The following is a 20,844-nucleotide window of genomic DNA, read 5'->3' as shown; positions in this document are numbered from 1 at the left end:
AAAAATATGACAAAAATATGACAAAAAAAATGACAAAAAAATGACAAAAAAAAGACAAAAAATTGACAAAAAAATGACAAAAATGTGACAAAAAATGACAAAAAAATGACAAAAAAAAAACAAAAAATTGACAAAAAAATGACAAAAATGTGACAAAAATGAGTTGAATTCCCAACAAAAAAATGATGAAAAGAAATGTGATGACGTGAGGAAAAAGATCCTCTCGGTTCAGGCGGGAGTTAAGAGGTTAAGAAGCCGTTGTCCTGCAGAGATGACGTCATTTCCTGGAGCTCCATGGACCACTTTCCCTCCACTTACTGCATCCAGACCCTTCTCCAGCTCTTCCTGGGTCATATACTCACAGGGCCACCTGGGTCTGGGTTAGATACTCACAGAGTCACCTGGGTCAGATACTCACAGGGCCACCTGGGTCTGGGTCAGATACTCACAGGGCCACCTGGGTCAGATACAGGGCCACCTGGGTCTGGTCAGATACTCACAGGGCCACCTGGGTCTGGGTCAGATACTCACAGGGCCACCTGGGTCTGGTCAGATACTCACAGGGCCACCTGGGTCTGGGTCAGATACTCACAGGGCCACCTGGGTCTGGGTCAGATACTCACAGGGCCACCTGGGTCAGATACTCACAGGGCCACCTGGGTCTGGGTCAGATACTCACAGGGCCACCTGGGTCTGGGTCAGATACTCACAGGGCCACCTGGGTCAGATACTCACAGGGCCACCTGGGTCTGGGTCATGTACTCACAGGGCCACCTGGGACAGATACTCACAGGGCCACCTGGGACAGCTGCTCCTTGGTGAGGTTGAGCGGGTGGTTGAAGCCCGTGATGCCGTAGTCCCTGGGCTCGGCCTCCGGGGGCAGTGCCGAGCGCAGGATGCCGTTGCTCATCACGTTGAGGAAAGCGCCCACGCTGTGCCAGCCTTTGTTATTGAACCAGATCTGAAGCGGAGACAGAGAGACGGTTAGACACAGAGACCGAGACCACGACCGCGACCGAGACCACGACCGCGACCGCGACCACGACCGCGACCACGACCACGCTGTGCCAGCCTTTGTTATTGAACCAGATCTGAAGCAGAGACAGAGAGACGGTCAGTCACAGAGAGACCACGACCGCGACCGCGACCACGACCGCGACCACGACCACGCTGTGCCAGCCTTTGTTATTGAACCAGATCTGAAGAGACAGAGACACGGTTAGACACAGAGACAGACCACGACCACAAACACGACTACGACCGCGACCACGACCACGACCACTAACATGACCACGACCACGACCACTAACATGACCGCGACCACTAACACGACCACGACCACTAACATGACCGCGACCACTAACACGACCACGACCACTAACATGACCACGACCACGACCACTAACATGACCGCGACCACTAACATGACCACGACCACTAACATGACCACGACCAATAACATGACCACGACCACTAACATGACCACGACCACTAACATGACCGCGACCACTAACATGACCACTAACATGACCACGACCACTAACATGACCGCGACCACTAACATGACCACGACCACTAACATGACCGCGACCACTAACATGACCACGACCACTAACATGACCACGACCACTAACATGACCACGACCACTAACATGACCACGACCACTAACATGACCACTAACATGACCACTAACATGACCACTAACATGACCGCGACCACGACCACTAACATGACCGCGACCACTAACATGACCACGACCACTAACATGACCACGACCACGACCACTAACATGACCGCGACCACTAACATGACCACGACCACTAACATGACCACGACCAATAACATGACCACGACCACTAACATGACCACGACCACTAACATGACCGCGACCACTAACATGACCACTAACATGACCACGACCACTAACATGACCACGACCACTAACATGACCACGACCACTAACATGACCGCGACCACTAACATGACCACGACCACTAACATGACCACGACCACTAACATGACCACGACCACTAACATGACCACGACCACTAACATGACCACGACCACTAACATGACCACGACCACTAACATGACCACGACCACTAACATGACCGCGACCACTAACATGACCGCGACCACTAACATGACCACGACCACTAACATGACCACGACCACTAACATGACCACGACCACTAACATGACCACGACCACTAACATGACCACGACCACTAACATGACCGCGACCACTAACATGACCACTAACATGACCACGACCACTAACATGACCACGACCACTAACATGACCACGACCACTAACATGACCACGACCACTAACATGACCACGACCACTAACATGACCGCGACCACTAACATGACCGCGACCACTAACATGACCACGACCACTAACATGACCACGACCACTAACATGACCACGACCACTAACATGACCGCGACCACTAACATGACCGCGACCACTAACATGACCACGACCACTAACATGACCACGACCACTAACATGACCACTAACATGACCACGACCACTAACATGACCACGACCACTAACATGACCACTAACATGACCACTAACATGACCACTAACATGACCGCGACCACTAACATGACCACTAACATGACCACTAACATGACCACTAACATGACCGCGACCACTAACATGACCACGACCACTAACATGACCACTAACATGACCACGACCACTAACATGACCACGACCACTAACATGACCACGACCACTAACATGACCACGACCACTAACATGACCGCGACCACTAACATGACCGCGACCACTAACATGACCACTAACATGACCGCGACCACTAACATGACCGCGACCACTAACATGACCACGACCACTAACACGACCGCGACCACTAACATGACCGCGACCACTAACATGACCACGACCACTAACATGACCATGACCACTAACATGACCACGACCACTAACATGACCACGACCACTAACATGACCGCGACCACTAACATGACCACGACCATTAACATGACCGCGACCACTAACATGACCACGACCACTAACATGACCACGACCACTAACATGACCACGACCACTAACATGACCACGACCACTAACATGACCACGACCACTAACATGACCGCGACCACTAACATGACCACGACCACTAACATGACCACGACCACTAACATGACCACGACCACTAACATGACCGCGACCACTAACATGACCACGACCACGACCACTAACATGACCACGACCACTAACATGACCACGACCACTAACATGACCGCGACCACTAACATGACCACGACCACTAACATGACCGCGACCACTAACATGACCGCGACCACTAACATGACCACGACCACTAACACGACCACGACCACTAACATGACCACTAACAAGACCACGACCACTAACATGACCACGACCACTAACATGACCGCGACCACTAACATGACCACGACCACTAACATGACCACGACCACTAACACGACCACGACCACTAACATGACCACTAACAAGACCACGACCACTAACATGACCGCGACCACTAACATGACCACTAACATGACCACGACCACTAACATGACCACGACCACTAACATGACCACTAACATGACCACGACCACTAACATGACCACGACCACTAACATGACCACTAACAAGACCACGACCACTAACATGACCACGACCACTAACATGACCACTAACATGACCACGACCACTAACATGACCACGACCACTAACTTGACCGCGACCACTAACATGACCACGACCACTAACATGACCACGACCACGACCGCGACCACTAACATGACCACGACCACTAACATGACCACGACCACTAACATGACCGCGACCACTAACATGACCACGACCACTAACATGACCGCGACCACTAACATGACCACGACCACTAACATGACCACGACCACTAACATGACCACGACCACTAACATGACCACGACCACTAACATGACCACGACCACTAACATGACCGCGACCACGACCACTAACATGACCACTAACATGACCACGACCACTAACATGACCACGACCACGACCGCGACCACTAACATGACCATGACCACTAACATGACCACGACCACTAACATGACCACGACCACTAACATGACCACTAACATGACCGCGACCACTAACATGACCACTAACATGACCGCGACCACTAACATGACCACGACCACTAACATGACCACTAACATGACCACGACCACTAACATGACCACGACCACTAACATGACCATGACCACTAACATGACCACTAACATGACCGCGACCACTAACATGACCACTAACATGACCACGACCACTAACATGACCACGACCACTAACATGACCACTAACATGACCACGACCACTAACATGACCACGACCACTAACATGACCGCGACCAATAACATGACCACGACCACTAACATGACCGCGACCAATAACATGACCACGACCACGACCACTAACATGACCACGACCACTAACATGACCACGACCACTAACATGACCGCGACCAATAACATGACCACGACCACTAACATGACCGCGACCACTAACATGACCGCGACCAATAACATGACCGCGACCACTAACATGACCACGACCACTAACATGACCGCGACCACTAACATGACCACGACCACTAACATGACCGCGACCACTAACATGACCACGACCACTAACATGACCACGACCACTAACACGACCACGACCACTAACATGACCACGACCACTAACATGACCGCGACCACTAACATGACCACGACCACTAACATGACCACGACCACTAACATGACCACGACCACTAACATGACCGCGACCACTAACATGACCACGACCACTAACATGACCACGACCACTAACACGACCACGACCACTAACAAGACCACGACCATTAACATGACCGCGACCACTAACATGACCACGACCACTAACATGACCACGACCACTAACATGACCATGACCACTAACATGACCGCGACCACTAACATGACCACGACCACTAACATGACCACGACCACTAACATGACCACGACCACTAACATGACCACTAACATGACCACGACCACTAACACGACCACGACCACTAACATGACCACGACCACTAACATGACCACTAACATGACCACGACCACTAACACGACCACGACCACTAACATGACCACGACCACTAACATGACCACTAACATGACCACGACCACTAACATGACCACTAACATGACCACGACCACTAACATGACCATGACCACTAACATGACCGCGACCACTAACATGACCACGACCACTAACATGACCACGACCACTAACATGACCACGACCACTAACATGACCACTAACATGACCACGACCACTAACATGACCACGACCACTAACATGACCGCGACCACTAACATGACCACGACCACTAACATGACCACGACCACTAACATGACCACGACCACTAACATGACCGCGACCACTAACATGACCACGACCACTAACATGACCACGACCACTAACATGACCACGACCACTAACATGACCACGACCACTAACATGACCACTAACATGACCACTAACATGACCGCGACCACTAACATGACCGCGACCACTAACATGACCACGACCACTAACATGACCACGACCACTAACATGACCACGACCACTAACATGACCACTAACATGACCACGACCACTAACATGACCACTAACATGACCACGACCACTAACATGACCGCGACCACTAACATGACCACGACCACTAACATGACCACGACCACTAACATGACCACGACCACTAACATGACCACTAACATGACCACTAACATGACCGCGACCACTAACATGACCGCGACCACTAACATGACCACGACCACTAACATGACCACGACCACTAACATGACCACGACCACTAACATGACCACTAACATGACCACGACCACTAACATGACCACTAACATGACCACGACCACTAACATGACCGCGACCACTAACATGACCACGACCACTAACATGACCACGACCACTAACATGACCGCGACCACGAACACGTTCTTGGGAGGACCTGTTCTTCTCCAGTTTGTGTTTAGAACTTAAGGTGAAAAATGGAATAACAAATGTTCCTTCCTTGATCTTAGAGACAAACGTCAGAGTAAACATCGTAAAGAGAGACTTTAGGCTGTTTTTTTCACTCTGACAGAGTTAAATCTAAACGTTGAGCTCTGTTTCCTCCGGACGCGTCTCCAGAATCTGAAATGTTTAAACCTGTCTCGTCCTGGGACATGGGGTTAAATGTGCTGAATCGTTTCTGACTCTGACCTTGACGTTGTTCTTTGTGTCCAGGCCGTGGATGAAACCGGAGAGACTGTCCAGGAACCGGTCTGCTGCTGCCCCCTGCAGGAGGGAGGGAGAAGCACACGCGGGTCACTGGTGAGGGCAGTAGCAGCAGTAGCAGCAGTAGTAGTAGTAGCAGCAGTAGTAGCAGTAGTAGTATTAGTAGTAGTAGTAGCAGTACTAGTAGTAGTAGTCATAGCAGTAGTAGTAGTAGTAGCAGTAGCAGTAGTAGCAGTAGCAATAGTAGTAGTAGTCATAGCAGTAGTAGTCATAGCAGTAGCAGTAGTAGTAGTAGTAGCAGTAGTAGCAGTAGTAGTCATAGCAGTAGTAGTCATAGCAGTAGCAGTAGTAGTAGTAGTAGCAGTAGTAGCAGTAGTAGGAGTAGCAGTAGTAGCAGTAGTAGCAGTAGTAGTAGTAGTAGTAGTAGTAGTCATAGCAGTAGTAGTAAAAGCAGGACCTTCTCCAGTTCGAAGATCTTGCGGACTCTCTCGATGGCGTCGTTGATCTCGTCGGCCGGAGGAAGGACCTGAGTGCTGCGAGCGCCGAGAGAGAAACCCCCATATCTGAGAGAGGAGGAGGGGGGGGGGGGGGGGAGGAGGAGGGGGAGAGAGAGGAGGAGGGGGGGGGAGACATCAACAAAGGTACATGTTAAAAAGTGACTTATAAAACCATCGAGGCTGATCTGACACTCTCAGCAGCGACAGCACCGTGTGTGAAGCTGTTCTCAAACCATGGCAATAAAACCGTCTTATCATACGGCTCTTCACAGCGTCAGCAGAAGCTCCGTTGATTTGATGGGATTTCATTATTTCCTGATAAAGTTCCTCTGAGTTGGTGTTTTCATATCACTCCGCACGTACGTAGCAGCGACACTATCTGTCCCGTCACTGAGAGAGAAGAATTGCTCGTGAAGTTAGCGTGAGTCTGACTTTCAACTTACCCAGAGATTCACCACCATTCCTCCAACTGCACCTTCAGCTAAGTAGCTAGGCTAGCTGCTAGCCTCGCTGCTTCTAGCCTAGCCAAACGCTGCCGAGCAACGCACAAACTTTTGGGAACTATTAGCTTGTTGCACAATGTGGCTACGCTAGTTCCTCTGAGCTGAAGCTGTGGGCGCTAGCACTTCCTGTCCGTATTAATTTCCATTAAGATGAGCTTAGACTCGTTCGAATCATCGTATTTCCTACAGACTCTGTGGTGGACGGTGAGTTCTTGGTAGATGATCACCTCCTGCAGGTGAACGAGTTGCTGTACAGTGTAAATATTTCAGTAGAGGAGACGTCTGTGTTTATAAGGATCAGTGAGTTTGTCTTGGAGCTAAAGGCTAACATTCATTTCATGCATTATACAATTTGAAATAGTGCCTCAAATATAAAATTAATTAATTTCTTTAGCGCTATATATTTTTATTCCATTTTTCATAGCATGTTAGCCTTTAGCTTCAAGACAAACTATCAATCCTCTGAAAAGTGGATTTAGCTCCAGTGCTTCATTTGATCCCCGTCTTTCTGTCTTTCAAGGTAAAGCATCTGGGAACCATTTTGAAGATGATTTAACGGTGTTTAATAAGAGTGTTTTAATTATTTACAAATGAAGCACTGAAGCCCCTGAAAGAGTTTCCGTCACTCGTGAAACAAAACATGGATTGCAGTCGAGTGATGGAAACGCCGCGACAGAGAGAAGAACCAGAAGCTGCATTAGTGGAGGAGGTGAAAGGAGCAGGAGGAGGAGGTGAAAGGAGCAGGAGGAGGAGGTGAAAGGAGCAGGAGGAGGAGGTGAAAGGAGCAGGAGGAGGAGGTGAAAGGAGCAGGAGGAGGAGGTGAAAGGAGCAGGAGGAGGAGGTGAGAGGAGCAGGAGGAGGAGGTGAAAGGAGCAGGAGGAGGAGGTGAAAGGAGCAGGAGGAGGAGGTGAAAGGAGCAGGAGGAGGAGGTGAAAGGAGCAGGAGGAGGAGGTGAAAGGAGCAGGAGGAGGAGGTGAAAGGAGCAGGAGGAGGAGGTGAAAGGAGCAGGAGGAGGAGGTGAAAGGAGCAGGAGGAGGAGGTGAAAGGAGCAGGAGGAGGAGGTGAAAGGAGCAGGAGGAGGAGGTGAAAGGAGCAGGAGGAGGACACACCCACCTGAACTCATTGACCCAGACCTTGTTCTTCAGACTGAAACAGAGAGAGTGGTTGTTAGACAGAGTGAGAGTCCCGGTTCTGCCCGAGCGTTTGCTTTAGAGTCCACACCTCTTCCCGATGATCTGGGCGTAGGTTTTGACCAGGTAGTCGGAGATGTTCCTCCCCGTCAGGTTCTGCAGCGCGTCTGTGGCGCTCAGCATCATCTGCACACGGACACGTCACTCTATATCACTCTGTATCACACTGTGTCACTCTTTAGTTCTTTAAAGGAACAGGCCAGTGTTTCTCCACACTGAGATATGTTCTTACCTGAGCTGTGACGAGTTCTTTAGGACCTGTCTGATCTTCAGTCACGTAAACACAGCGCAGACGGCGTTAGCATTTAGCCTCTCCCTCTCTCCTCTATAGCTCCAAAACAGGTCAAGATAGAAGCTACCAAGCTCTTCCACGTTTTCCCTATTTAAATATGGTTACGTGAAGTGTATAGTGTATTGTAAGGCGTAATAATACCAGGAGTAATTCGAAATCCGCGCAGTAATCTTCACTTTACTGTGCGGATTTTAAATTACTCCTGGTATTATTACGCCTTACAATACACTATACACTTCACGTAACCATATTTAAATAGGGAAAACGTGGAAGAGCTTGGTAGCTTCTATCTTGACCTGTTTTGGAGCTATAGAGGAGAGAGGGAGAGGCTAAATGCTAACGCCGTCTGCGCTGTGTTTACGTGACTGAAGATCAGACAGGTCCTAAAGAACTCGTCACAGCTCAGGTAAGAACATATCTCAGTGTGGAGAAACGCTGGCCTGTTCCTTTAAGGACCTTTCAAGGGGAGCAAAGCAGTAGTAGTAGCAGTACCTGAGGTGGGGGTAGTCCTCCGGCTCCAGGCGGGCACTCCGGGAGCATCCTCTTGTTCCCGTCGCAGCTGCAGTAACAGGCGGGCGACGGGTCGATCATGGACCAGTTCCCGGAGGAGAAAACGTCCAGGACGTCGCCCGGGACCGGGGGCGTCGTCCAGTCCTCGTCCCCCATGGTGCAGGGGGCGTCTCTGAGGACACATGGATCTGTCTTACGGTACCAATCAATCAAACTTTATTTATAAAGTGCTTTTCATACTGAAAGGTATCACAAAGTGCTTTACCGATTACAACATTAACAACATTTAAAGTCTGTAAGAGGGCGGTCTCTGTGCTGTGGTTCACCCTAAAGCCCGACTGGAGTTTCTCAGGGACATTTTGTGCAGTAATAAAATCATTAAGTTTTTCTAAGATTTTGCATAAAAATGGTAAGTTGGAAACTGGTCTGAAATGGTTAAAATCTTTACAGTCCAAATTGCTCTTCTTCAGCAGGGGCCTCACCACCGCCCCTTTAAACGCAGCAGGGAAGACCCCCGTCTGAAGAGAGCAATTCATCATGTTTAGAAGCTCGTCTCTAAAAGATCCATAAAATGTTTTTAAAACGGCGTTGGGACCGGGTCTAAAGGACATGTGGTGGAACTCACTGAGGAGAAAACTTTATCAAACATCTCAGCTTTAACCAGGACAAAACTGTCCAGTGTTTCCTCTGGAACAAACAGACCATCAGATGTATTTAGAACCGTGTTACTTTGGGTAAAATATTACATCTGATAGTGTCTATCTTTCCTCTGAAGTGTCTGCAAACGTTAAGAGGAGTTTTGTTTAAATTAGGCTTTAAAACATTTTCTATCGTTGAGAATAAGACTTTTGGGTTATTTTTATGATTGGTGATTATTGTGGAAAAGAATCTGTTTCTTGCATTTCTTGCTGTATTGTAGGTCTTTTGTTGAGGACAGAATATTTGATGATTTATGGTTATTTTGCTTTTCCTCCGTCTCCTCTCGGCCTTCCTGCAGTTTCTCTTCAGTTGTTTTAGCTCCTCGTTTCTCCAGGAGTTTAGGATTAACCTGTTTAAGTTTGAACGGAGCAACTGTATCGAGGGCAGTGAGAGTTTACTGTTAAAGTCAACAATAAAATCACAGTTAGCAGGAAAGTCACTGGAGGAATTTGTTGTAAAGCATCAGTACGGAGTCTGGAGTTTGTCTTACAGTATGGAGCTTGTCTTACGGTACAGAGTCTGTCTTACGGTATAGAGCTTGTCTTACAGTATAGAGCTTGTCTTACGGTATAGAGCTTGTCTTACGGTACAGAGTTTGTCTTACGGTATAGAGTCTGTCTTACAGTCTGGAGCTTGTCTTACAGTATGGAGCTTGTCTTACAGTATGGAGCTTGTCTTACAGTATGGAGCTTGTCTTACAGTATGGAGCTTGTCTTACGGTATAGAGTCTGTCTTACAGTCTGGAGCTTGTCTTACAGTATGGAGCTTGTCTTACAGTATGGAGCTTGTCTTACAGTATAGAGTCTGTCTTACAGTATGGAGCTTGTCTTACAGTATGGAGCTTGTCTTACAGTATAGAGCTTGTCTTAGAGTATAGAGCTTGTCTTACGGTATAGAGCTTGTCTTACGGTATAGAGCTTGTCTTACAGTATAGAGCTTGTCTTACAGTATGGAGCTTGTCTTACAGTATGGAGCTTGTCTTACGGTATAGAGCTTGTCTTACGGTATAGAGCTTGTCTTACGGTATAGAGCTTGTCTTACAGTATGGAGCTTGTCTTACAGTATAGAGCTTGTCTTAGAGTATAGAGCTTGTCTTACAGTATGGAGCTTGTCTTACAGTATGGAGCTTGTCTTACAGTATGGAGCTTGTCTTACAGTCTGGAGCTTGTCTTACGGTATGGAGTTTGTCTTACAGTATGGAGCTTGTCTTACAGTATGGAGCTTGTCTTACAGTATGGAGCTTGTCTTACAGTATAGAGCTTGTCTTACAGTATGGAGCTTGTCTTACGGTATGGAGTTTGTCTTACAGTATGGAGCTTGTCTTACAGTATGGAGCTTGTCTTACAGTATAGAGCTTGTCTTACAGTATAGAGCTTGTCTTACAGTATGGAGCTTGTCTTACAGTATAGAGCTTGTCTTACAGTATAGAGCTTGTCTTACAGTATGGAGCTTGTCTTACAGTATAGAGCTTGTCTTACAGTATGGAGCTTGTCTTACAGTATGGAGCTTGTCTTACAGTATGGAGCTTGTCTTACGGTATGGAGCTTGTCTTACAGTATGGAGCTTGTCTTACGGTATGGAGCTTGTCTTACAGTATGGAGCTTGTCTTACAGTATAGAGCTTGTCTTACAGTATGGAGCTTGTCTTACAGTATGGAGCTTGTCTTACAGTATGGAGCTTGTCTTACGGTATGGAGCTTGTCTTACAGTATGGAGCTTGTCTTACAGTATGGAGCTTGTCTTACGGTATGGAGCTTGTCTTACAGTATGGAGCTTGTCTTACAGTATGGAGCTTGTCTTACGGTATGGAGCTTGTCTTACAGTATAGAGCTTGTCTTACAGTATAGAGCTTGTCTTACAGTATAGAGCTTGTCTTACAGTATGGAGCTTGTCTTACAGTATGGAGCTTGTCTTACAGTATGGAGCTTGTCTTACAGTATAGAGCTTGTCTTACAGTATGGAGCTTGTCTTACGGTATAGAGTTTGTCTTACGGTATGGAGCTTGTCTTACAGTATGGAGCTTGTCTTACAGTATGGAGCTTGTCTTACAGTATAGAGCTTGTCTTACAGTATGGAGCTTGTCTTACGGTATAGAGTTTGTCTTACGGTATGGAGCTTGTCTTACAGTATGGAGCTAGTCTTACAGTATGGAGCTTGTCTTACAGTATGGAGCTTGTCTTACAGTATGGAGCTAGTCTTACAGTATAGAGCTTGTCTTACAGTATGGAGCTTGTCTTACGGTATAGAGCTTGTCTTACAGTATGGAGCTTGTCTTACAGTATAGAGCTTGTCTTACAGTATAGAGCTTGTCTTACGGTATAGAGCTTGTCTTACAGTATGGAGCTTGTCTTACAGTATGGAGCTAGTCTTACAGTATGGAGCTTGTCTTACAGTATGGAGCTTGTCTTACAGTATGGAGCTTGTCTTACGGTATAGAGCTTGTCTTACGGTATAGAGCTTGTCTTACGGTATAGAGCTTGTCTTACAGTATGGAGCTTGTCTTACAGTATGGAGCTTGTCTTACGGTATAGAGCTTGTCTTACAGTATGGAGCTTGTCTTACAGTATAGAGCTTGTCTTACGGTATGGAGCTAGTCTTACAGTATGGAGCTTGTCTTACAGTATGGAGCTTGTCTTACGGTATGGAGCTTGTCTTACAGTATGGAGCTTGTCTTACGGTATGGAGCTTGTCTTACAGTATAGAGCTTGTCTTACGGTATGGAGCTTGTCTTACGGTATAGAGCTTGTCTTACGGTATAGAGCTTGTCTTACAGTATAGAGCTTGTCTTACGGTATAGAGCTTGTCTTACGGTATGGTGTAGCCTCTCATGCAGCGCGTGCCGAGCCCCGGGTCGTCCTGCAGGGCGGCGAGCAGCCTCTGCATGCTGGCGTCGCCGGGAGCGTCGTCGCTGCAGAGACACAAACACAGGAGCTGAAAGGCATAGGCGACAGAGGCGGCGCACTGGGGGAGGGGGCGTGGCCTACCTGATGAAGGTCACCTGGTCCTTGTACATCCACGGCTGCAGCTCCAGAGCCGGATACTTCCCAAACGGAGGAACGATGAGGCTGAAGACCAGAGCGATGCAGATGAACACGGCAGGAAGCACGATCTGAGCACAGGCGGGATCAGGACTTTAGGGTTTACACCGGGACAGACGACTGCTTTAGGGTTTACACCAGGACAGACGACTACTTTACACCAGACCAGACGACTTTAGGGTTTACACCGGGACAGACGACGACTTTAGACTTTACACCAGACCAGACGACTGCTTTAGACTTTACACCGGACCAGACGACTGCTTTAGACTTTACACCAGACCAGACGACTGCTTTAGACTTTACACCGGGACAGACGACTGCTTTAGGGTTTACACCGGGACAGACGACTGCTTTAGGGTTTACACCGGGACAGACGACTGCTTTAGACTTTACACCGGGACAGACGACTGCTTTAGACTTTACACCGGGACAGACGACTGCTTTAGACTTTACACCGGGACAGACGACTGCTTTAGACTTTACACCGGGACAGACGACTGCTTTAGACTTTACACCGGGACAGACGACTGCTTTAGACTTTACACCGGGACAGACGACTGCTTTAGGGTTTACACCGGGACAGACGACTGCTTTAGACTTTACACCGGGACAGACGACTGCTTTAGGGTTTACACCGGGACAGACGACTGCTTTAGGGTTTACACCGGGACAGACGACTGCTTTAGGGTTTACACCGGGACAGACGACTGCTTTAGACTTTACACCGGGACAGACGACTGCTTTAGGGTTTACACCGGGACAGACGACTGCTTTAGACTTTACACCGGGACAGACGACTGCTTTAGACTTTACACCGGGACAGACGACTGCTTTAGGGTTTACACCGGGACAGACGACTGCTTTAGGGTTTACACCGGGACAGACGACTGCTTTAGACTTTACACCGGGACAGACGACTGCTTTAGACTTTACACCGGGACAGACGACTGCTTTAGACTTTACACCGGGACAGACGACTGCTTTAGACTTTACACCGGGACAGACGACTGCTTTAGACTTTACACCGGGACAGACGACTGCTTTAGACTTTACACCGGGACAGACGACTGCTTTAGGGTTTACACCGGGACAGACGACTGCTTTAGACTTTACACCGGGACAGACGACTGCTTTAGGGTTTACACCGGGACAGACGACTGCTTTAGGGTTTACACCGGGACAGACGACTGCTTTAGGGTTTACACCGGGACAGACGACTGCTTTAGACTTTACACCGGGACAGACGACTGCTTTAGGGTTTACACCGGGACAGACGACTGCTTTAGACTTTACACCGGGACAGACGACTGCTTTAGACTTTACACCGGGACAGACGACTGCTTTAGGGTTTACACCGGGACAGACGACTGCTTTAGGGTTTACACCGGGACAGACGACTGCTTTAGACTTTACACCGGGACAGACGACTGCTTTAGGGTTTACACCGGGACAGACGACTGCTTTAGGGTTTACACCGGGACAGACGACTGCTTTAGGGTTTACACCGGGACAGACGACTGCTTTAGACTTTACACCGGGACAGACGACTGCTTTAGACTTTACACCGGGACAGACGACTGCTTTAGGGTTTACACCGGGACAGACGACTGCTTTAGGGTTTACACCGGGACAGACGACTGCTTTAGACTTTACACCGGGACAGACGACTGCTTTAGACTTTACACCGGGACAGACGACTGCTTTAGACTTTACACCGGGACAGACGACTGCTTTAGGGTTTACACCGGGACAGACGACGACTTTAGACTTCACTCTGCAAAAAGTGGATTCTAAGCAAGTAAAAAATCTCTTTCTTTAAATAATAAGTTCTTATTTTTTCCCTGAAAAGTAATAATGTTTTGTGGAGCAAAGTTTTCTTGAAGTTTTCAAATCTTGTTTTAGGAAATAAAATCCAGCCATTTCTTGTTCAGATAAATTTGCTAAAAACTTGCTCATTTTTCTTGTAACAAGAAAGAAAAACTTTTTGAATCTTCTTCAGTTTTAGACAAAGAATATTTTTTTCTTATTTTGAGAAAAACTAAGATCAACAACTCTTAATGTAAGACCTGCTTCTCACAGATAAAACATTCCATTCTTTAAAGTGGCGGCTCGGTGGCACAGCGGTTAGAGCCTCAACTTCACAGCTACAATAGGTGAATCCTCCAGCAGGTGATTCTGACCGGGCAATATTTACCTTAAATATTAGTATTTATTAAGAAGAGAATATATTTAGAACATTTTACTTAAATCAAGCAACATTAAAGTAAAATATCTCACAATTTTTCACTAAATAAGAATGTTTTCCTTAAATGATTCCATTTTCTGAGGACATTTTGCTTAATTCCAGCTTTATTTGCTTAAATTTAGTGTTTCTTTCTTGTTTTATGATGAGAAAAATATTCTAAAAATAAGAATTCTTAGCAAGAAAAAAATGCTGACCCCATTGGCAGAATTATTTCCTTAAAACAAAACAAACAAGTCCCTGTTTTTTAGTAGGGCACTTTTTGCAGCGTACACCGGTCCAGACGACTGCTTTAGCCTTCGCCCCGGTCCAGGCGACTCTCACCTGAGCGAAGAACCCTTTCCGTGAGCGCCGCGCGTACAGGAAGCGCTTCCACATCAGGGCCACGAACTGCTGCTTCCTCAGACTCCAACCCGTGACCGAGTACGAGCCTTTGCCGTCCGTGCAGTTCAGCCAATCAGAGTCCTCGGCTGGAAGAGGCGGGGACAGCGTCAGCCAGTCACAGCTCTAACACGGAGCCGTTAGATTTGGGTAAAGGTGGAGGCGTTTGTTTCTCACCCGCGTCCCCGTCGGACTCGTTCCCCTGCAGGTCGTCCTCCGTCAGGGGCCGGAGGCAGCTCTGGTGGTCCCCCCCCCCGAAGGCGTGGGTGCGTCTGCGGCGGGGCACGGGGAGCGTCCCGTCTGAGGACAGAGGCGGGACAGAGGTCATAGGTCAGAGGTCAGAGGTCAGAGGCGGGACAGAGGCGGGAGAGAGACGGTTAGTGTTAGATGTTCTGCTCAGGAGGGACAGTCTGCTGTGAAAACGTGAGATATCACAAATGAAGGTCAGGGCCAGGGAAATGGTTAACCTCTGAACTCACGCCTGAACCCAGAGGAGCTTTTACCTCACGGCATCACTTTTTTTTCCCAACATTTTTTTCCCAACATTTTTTTCCCAACATTTTTTTGTCATTTTTTTGTCACTTTTTGTCATATTTTTGTAAATTTTTTGTGAATTTTTCGTGAATTTTTTGTGAATTTTTCGTACATTTTTTGTCACATTTTTGAATTTTTTTTGTCACTTTTTTATATTTTTTTGGTCATTTTTTGTCAACTTTTTCATCAATTTTGAATCAATTTTTTGTCACATTTTTATCATTTTTGTGTAAATTTTTTCTCACTTTTTTGTCACTTTTTTGTATTTTTTTTGTCATTTTTTGTCAATTTTTGCATCCATTTTTAATAAATTTTTTGTCACATTTTTATAATTTTTTTGTCATTTTTTCGTACATTTTTGGAAATTTTTTATTAATTTTTTGTCACATTTTGTCACATTTTTGTCATTTTGTCGTCATTTATGTGTCAATTTCTTGTGACATTTTTGCCACTTTTTCATAAATTTTTCGTCACTTTTTTGTCACATTTCCATCATTGTTTTGTCGCTATTTTCACAGCTTTTTTCCAGAAGCTTTTGGATTGGGGTAAATCTGGAGAAACTGTGCTCGGTTCAGGTGGGAGTTAAGGGGTTAAAACCTTAAAGGAATAGGCCACCGTTTTTACATACTAAGATATGTTCTTAGCTCACTTTAGTCGAGTTAATATATCCCCGTCTGGTCTTTGTCCGTGCGCTCACACATACGCAGCCTCTCCCACATGTCATATAGCTCCAAAAAAGCTCACGATAGAAGCTACCAAGCTCTTCCACGTGTTCCCTATTTAAATAAAGTTACGTGAAGTGTTTTCATGCGAAGTATATTTACCCAGAAATGTAGCATGTCGATTTTATAAGCAAATAAAAAGGGGCACTATATTGTGAGGCGTAATGATACGAGGAGCACAGCGTCCGCGTAGTAACTCCTAAAGACTTCCCCCGCTCACTTCCGGCAATAACCTTTAGGAGTTACTGCGCGGACGTTTTACTCCTCGTATCATTACGCCTCACAATATAGTCCCCCTTTTTATTTGCTTATAAAATCGACATGCTACATTTCTGGGTAAATATACTTCACATGAAAACACTTCACGTAACTTTATTTAAATAGGGAACACGTGGAAGAGCTTGGTAGCTTCTATCGTGAGCTTTTTTGGAGCTATGTGACATGTGGGAGAGGCTGCGTATGTGTGAGCGCACGGACAAAGACCAGACGGGGATATATTAACACGTCTAAAGTGAGGTAAGAACATATCTTAGTATGTAAAAACGGTGGCCTATTCCTTTAAGGATTAGGATTATTTGTTTTTTTAGACAAACCAACTCATAGATCTATACAAACTCACAGCAGACGATCCAGCACTAACCGAGAGAGGCGGGTCAGAGGCGGGTCAGAGGCGGGAGAGAGACGGTGTGATGTTTATAAAATATTTGTAAAAATGTAAAATGTCTTATTTTGAGGCTCAGTATTTTGAGTTTGTTTCTGGTCAGTTCTATGGGCTTATGCACAGTGACCCCACGTGTTTCCGCCTGGACAGTAAACCAGAGCTGTCCTTCCTGTCCGTTATCACTTCCCATTAAAAATAAAGCCATAGCTTAAGATTTGGTAAAGGACAGAGAGTAAAAGCTCAGATGTGACGGAGCAGGTTAGAAAATATTACATGAGACGTAACGACTTCACTGGAGGAAACTCCGTGTTCATAACGGTGGATGTTTTTGTCTTGAGGCTAACGCAGCTAACGCGGCTAACGCGGCTAATACACAATAAAAAATAAAACTAGCGCTAGTTTTGAACGAGCCTGCGCGAAACAGAATTGTCCTGTTAGTTTAAATATTGACTTGTTTACATGTTATATTATCATTTTTTAGCACTAGCCTTTAGCTCTAAGATAAAGCTCCGCCCCTTACGAGCGCTGGCGTTTCCTTTGGGGCAGATTCGCAGTGAACATGATGTTTGTTTCTGTGACTCCATCAGTAACTCGTCCTTAACCAGATCCTGAGCTTCTCTATATTTGTGTGGGACCTGCTCGTTGTGAACGTAAACGATCGGCGACAGGAAGTCCAGGTCTGTCTGACTGTCCAGGAAGACGTCACGTGGTAAACCTGTGCATATAAGCTATTTAGTGAGACGCACAGATACTTCACTTCCTGTTCTGAAAACACAAGGACAGACAGTGAAGCAGCAGCACAATCTGTTCTTATCCTCGACTCAGGACTGACATATCAGTGTGGTGAGTAGTTGTAATGCAGATATCACTGTTTATTTCTTTAAGGCGAGACGCTGCAGGTGAACAGGGAAAACATGTATATTTACAGATTTCAATTTGAAACTGTTGCTGTCGATCACTGGCATAAATGTAAGAAACAAAAACATTGCAAGTTTTCTGTCATTTTATCTTTTCATATAAGAACAAGGTTTTATGCCTAAAAATGCCCCAAATTTCCCATCTTTTCAGCGACAAAATAATGGATCGAGCTACTATTTTATTGATGAATGAGTTACCGAGACTTTCTCAGAGCGGATTTAGGATTTCTTGTTTAGTTTTAAAATAAGCTGTTTTTTTAGTGGAAACATTTGTAAAAAGTTAAATTTTCGCCTTATTTTTTGACATTCAAAACTCAATAAATGGGGCTTAAGGGATTAAATAATAAAAAATCTCCCAAATATTGTTCAGTCCAAGGCTGGAAAATGTGAAGTCTTTAGGTCCGACTGACGTGGACATAGTGTCGCCACAATGACAGAAACATGTGTTTGGAGAAAAAGACCCTTGAAATTGCATTCTCCCATATAAGTCTATGGGGGAACATTGAATCAGAGCAAAATTTAAACATGTTATTGTGAAGATTAGGCATATTTTCTGTTTCCGGGTGAAAGTTTATATGTTCAGAGACAGATTTGGACCAAAACCTGAAAACTGAAACAATTGAGTTTTGCCTGTAGTGTCTCTCCTTAAAATGTTGTATAATTTATGTTTAAAAACGATGTTAAAAAACGCTAATGCTAATCGCAGTTATGCTAATCGCAGCTGCACTGAGTTATGCATTGTCATGATAAAAAGCCTACAGGCACTTCATTATTAGTAATATTGTTTATTTTTCTGTCCTTTTTGACAGTTTTCACTCTGCACTCTGGTGAATGAGCCCAGTAAAGTTCCCGACTCCACAGCGATGGCTCATGTAATGTGTTCATCATGGACAGAGTTCAGCGTGATGTTTAGTCCAGTGTTAATTTCGTCGACTAAAATATTCAGTCTTAATTTTAGTCAAAGTGATATTTTTTGTGACTAAAATTGGACTAAAACTAAATGAAAAGTTTCTCATGAGACTAAAACTGTGACTAAAATGTCCAGATATTTGAGTCGACTAAAATCAGACTAAATAAAAGTGAAAAGGAGAGACTAAAATCATCCAAACTTGTATTGAGCGTCTGAAAGAGCCTCAGATCATGTTTAAAGGATCAGCTCTGAGCTTTGTTCATGTGGAGCAGAAACATGAAGCAGAGGAACAACATTAAACATGATTAGAATCAATATTATCAATGCAAAGTCCAATAAATTAGTCTGAAATGTAGTCGACTAAATTTACATGCAATTTTAGTCGACTAAAACTAAAATTTGAAAGATTTTTTCGACTAAATCTTGACTAAAATTACATTACAAAAGACTAAGACTAAAACTAAATCAAAATATGTTGTCAAAATTAACACTGGTTTAGTCTCCAGTTCCCACACTGAGAGGAGAACATTACAGACGGGTCAGACCTGAAGGAACCTCCGTGTCCACGCCGTTGTCCTCGGCCACTTTCAGGAAGATCTGAAACAAAAACATGAGTTTTCACTGATGGCCTGGGTGTTTCTCCTACAGGCTCATGTTTCCACAGTGATGAAGGTCGGGGAGGGTTAGTTATTTATCTCTTTGCTCCTGTGTCTCTGGCCTCACAGTAAGTGTTAGTTTCTCTCTCCTGAAGGACACTGAGCTTCACCAGTGACGTCTCACACATCCAGGAAACTACTTTACATCTTCAGCATTTTAGTTTTTAGGATTTTTTGTTCCCAAATTCCGAATTTTCCAGTAATTTTGGATCATTTTTCTCTGGTCCTCATGAAGCTTTTCTTTCATGTTTTTAGACACGACACAGTTTCATATAAAAGACTCATAGTAGTTCTAGGGTCAACCCAGTGCATTTTCCCCAGTTCAGCTTTACCCAAATCTAAAGGTCACAGCCTACAGGCCAGAGTAACGCCTCATTTGAAAGCTAAGACCTACAAAACTGATCTAAAAGGACCTTCAGTCACCTTTTTTTGTCCGAACGGGAGAAAAAACAACAAACAATGCGCTGAAAAAGATCGGCCCTGTTTCACATGAGGCTGTGACCTTCAGCGTCTCGGACTGACCTCCTCCAGGCTGGTGTCGGACACGCCGTAGCTGGAGATGCCCAGGTGGTGCAGGTCCTGGTCCAGGGCCCGGAACAGGTCCACGAAGGCCCCGTCTTTGGCCGCCGAGTAGGGCAGGATGTAGGTGAGCTCGTGGCCCAGGTCCTCCACCAGCCGAGCCTCCGGGACGTGGCCCAGGATCAGAGCCGACACCTGGGCCACGTCGGCCGGGAGGAGGGGGTGGACGGGCGGGTCAGTGGAGGCCC

General features: G+C 46.1%; 1 protein-coding gene across 1 annotated transcript in view; it reads right to left on the bottom strand.

Annotated features, from left to right (window-relative positions):
• Positions 1–20,844, bottom strand: part of LOC306982575 (phospholipid-transporting ATPase ABCA1-like) — a 105,391-nt gene that overhangs the window by 18,805 nt on the left and 65,742 nt on the right. Inside the window, exons 26-37 of the mRNA XM_079582549.1 lie at positions 20,600–20,844; positions 19,967–20,018; positions 15,855–15,977; positions 15,621–15,766; positions 12,998–13,122; positions 12,823–12,921; positions 9,298–9,487; positions 8,545–8,639; positions 8,437–8,469; positions 6,781–6,886; positions 6,309–6,383; positions 792–961 (exon numbers count right to left, since the gene is read on the bottom strand). The exon at positions 20,600–20,844 is cut by the window's right edge and continues 24 nt beyond it. Of these exons, the coding sequence (XP_079438675.1) occupies positions 792–961; positions 6,309–6,383; positions 6,781–6,886; positions 8,437–8,469; positions 8,545–8,639; positions 9,298–9,487; positions 12,823–12,921; positions 12,998–13,122; positions 15,621–15,766; positions 15,855–15,977; positions 19,967–20,018; positions 20,600–20,844 (1,459 nt within the window). The remainder of the gene's footprint in view (positions 1–791; positions 962–6,308; positions 6,384–6,780; positions 6,887–8,436; positions 8,470–8,544; positions 8,640–9,297; positions 9,488–12,822; positions 12,922–12,997; positions 13,123–15,620; positions 15,767–15,854; positions 15,978–19,966; positions 20,019–20,599) is intronic.

This window comes from Gobius niger, assembly GCF_951799975.1.
Source record: "Gobius niger genome assembly, chromosome: 24".
NCBI classification, from domain to species: Eukaryota; Metazoa; Chordata; class Actinopteri; order Gobiiformes; family Gobiidae; genus Gobius; species Gobius niger.
Note: the sequence above shows the minus strand (reverse complement) of the source record. Positions and strands in the feature narration are given on the sequence as shown.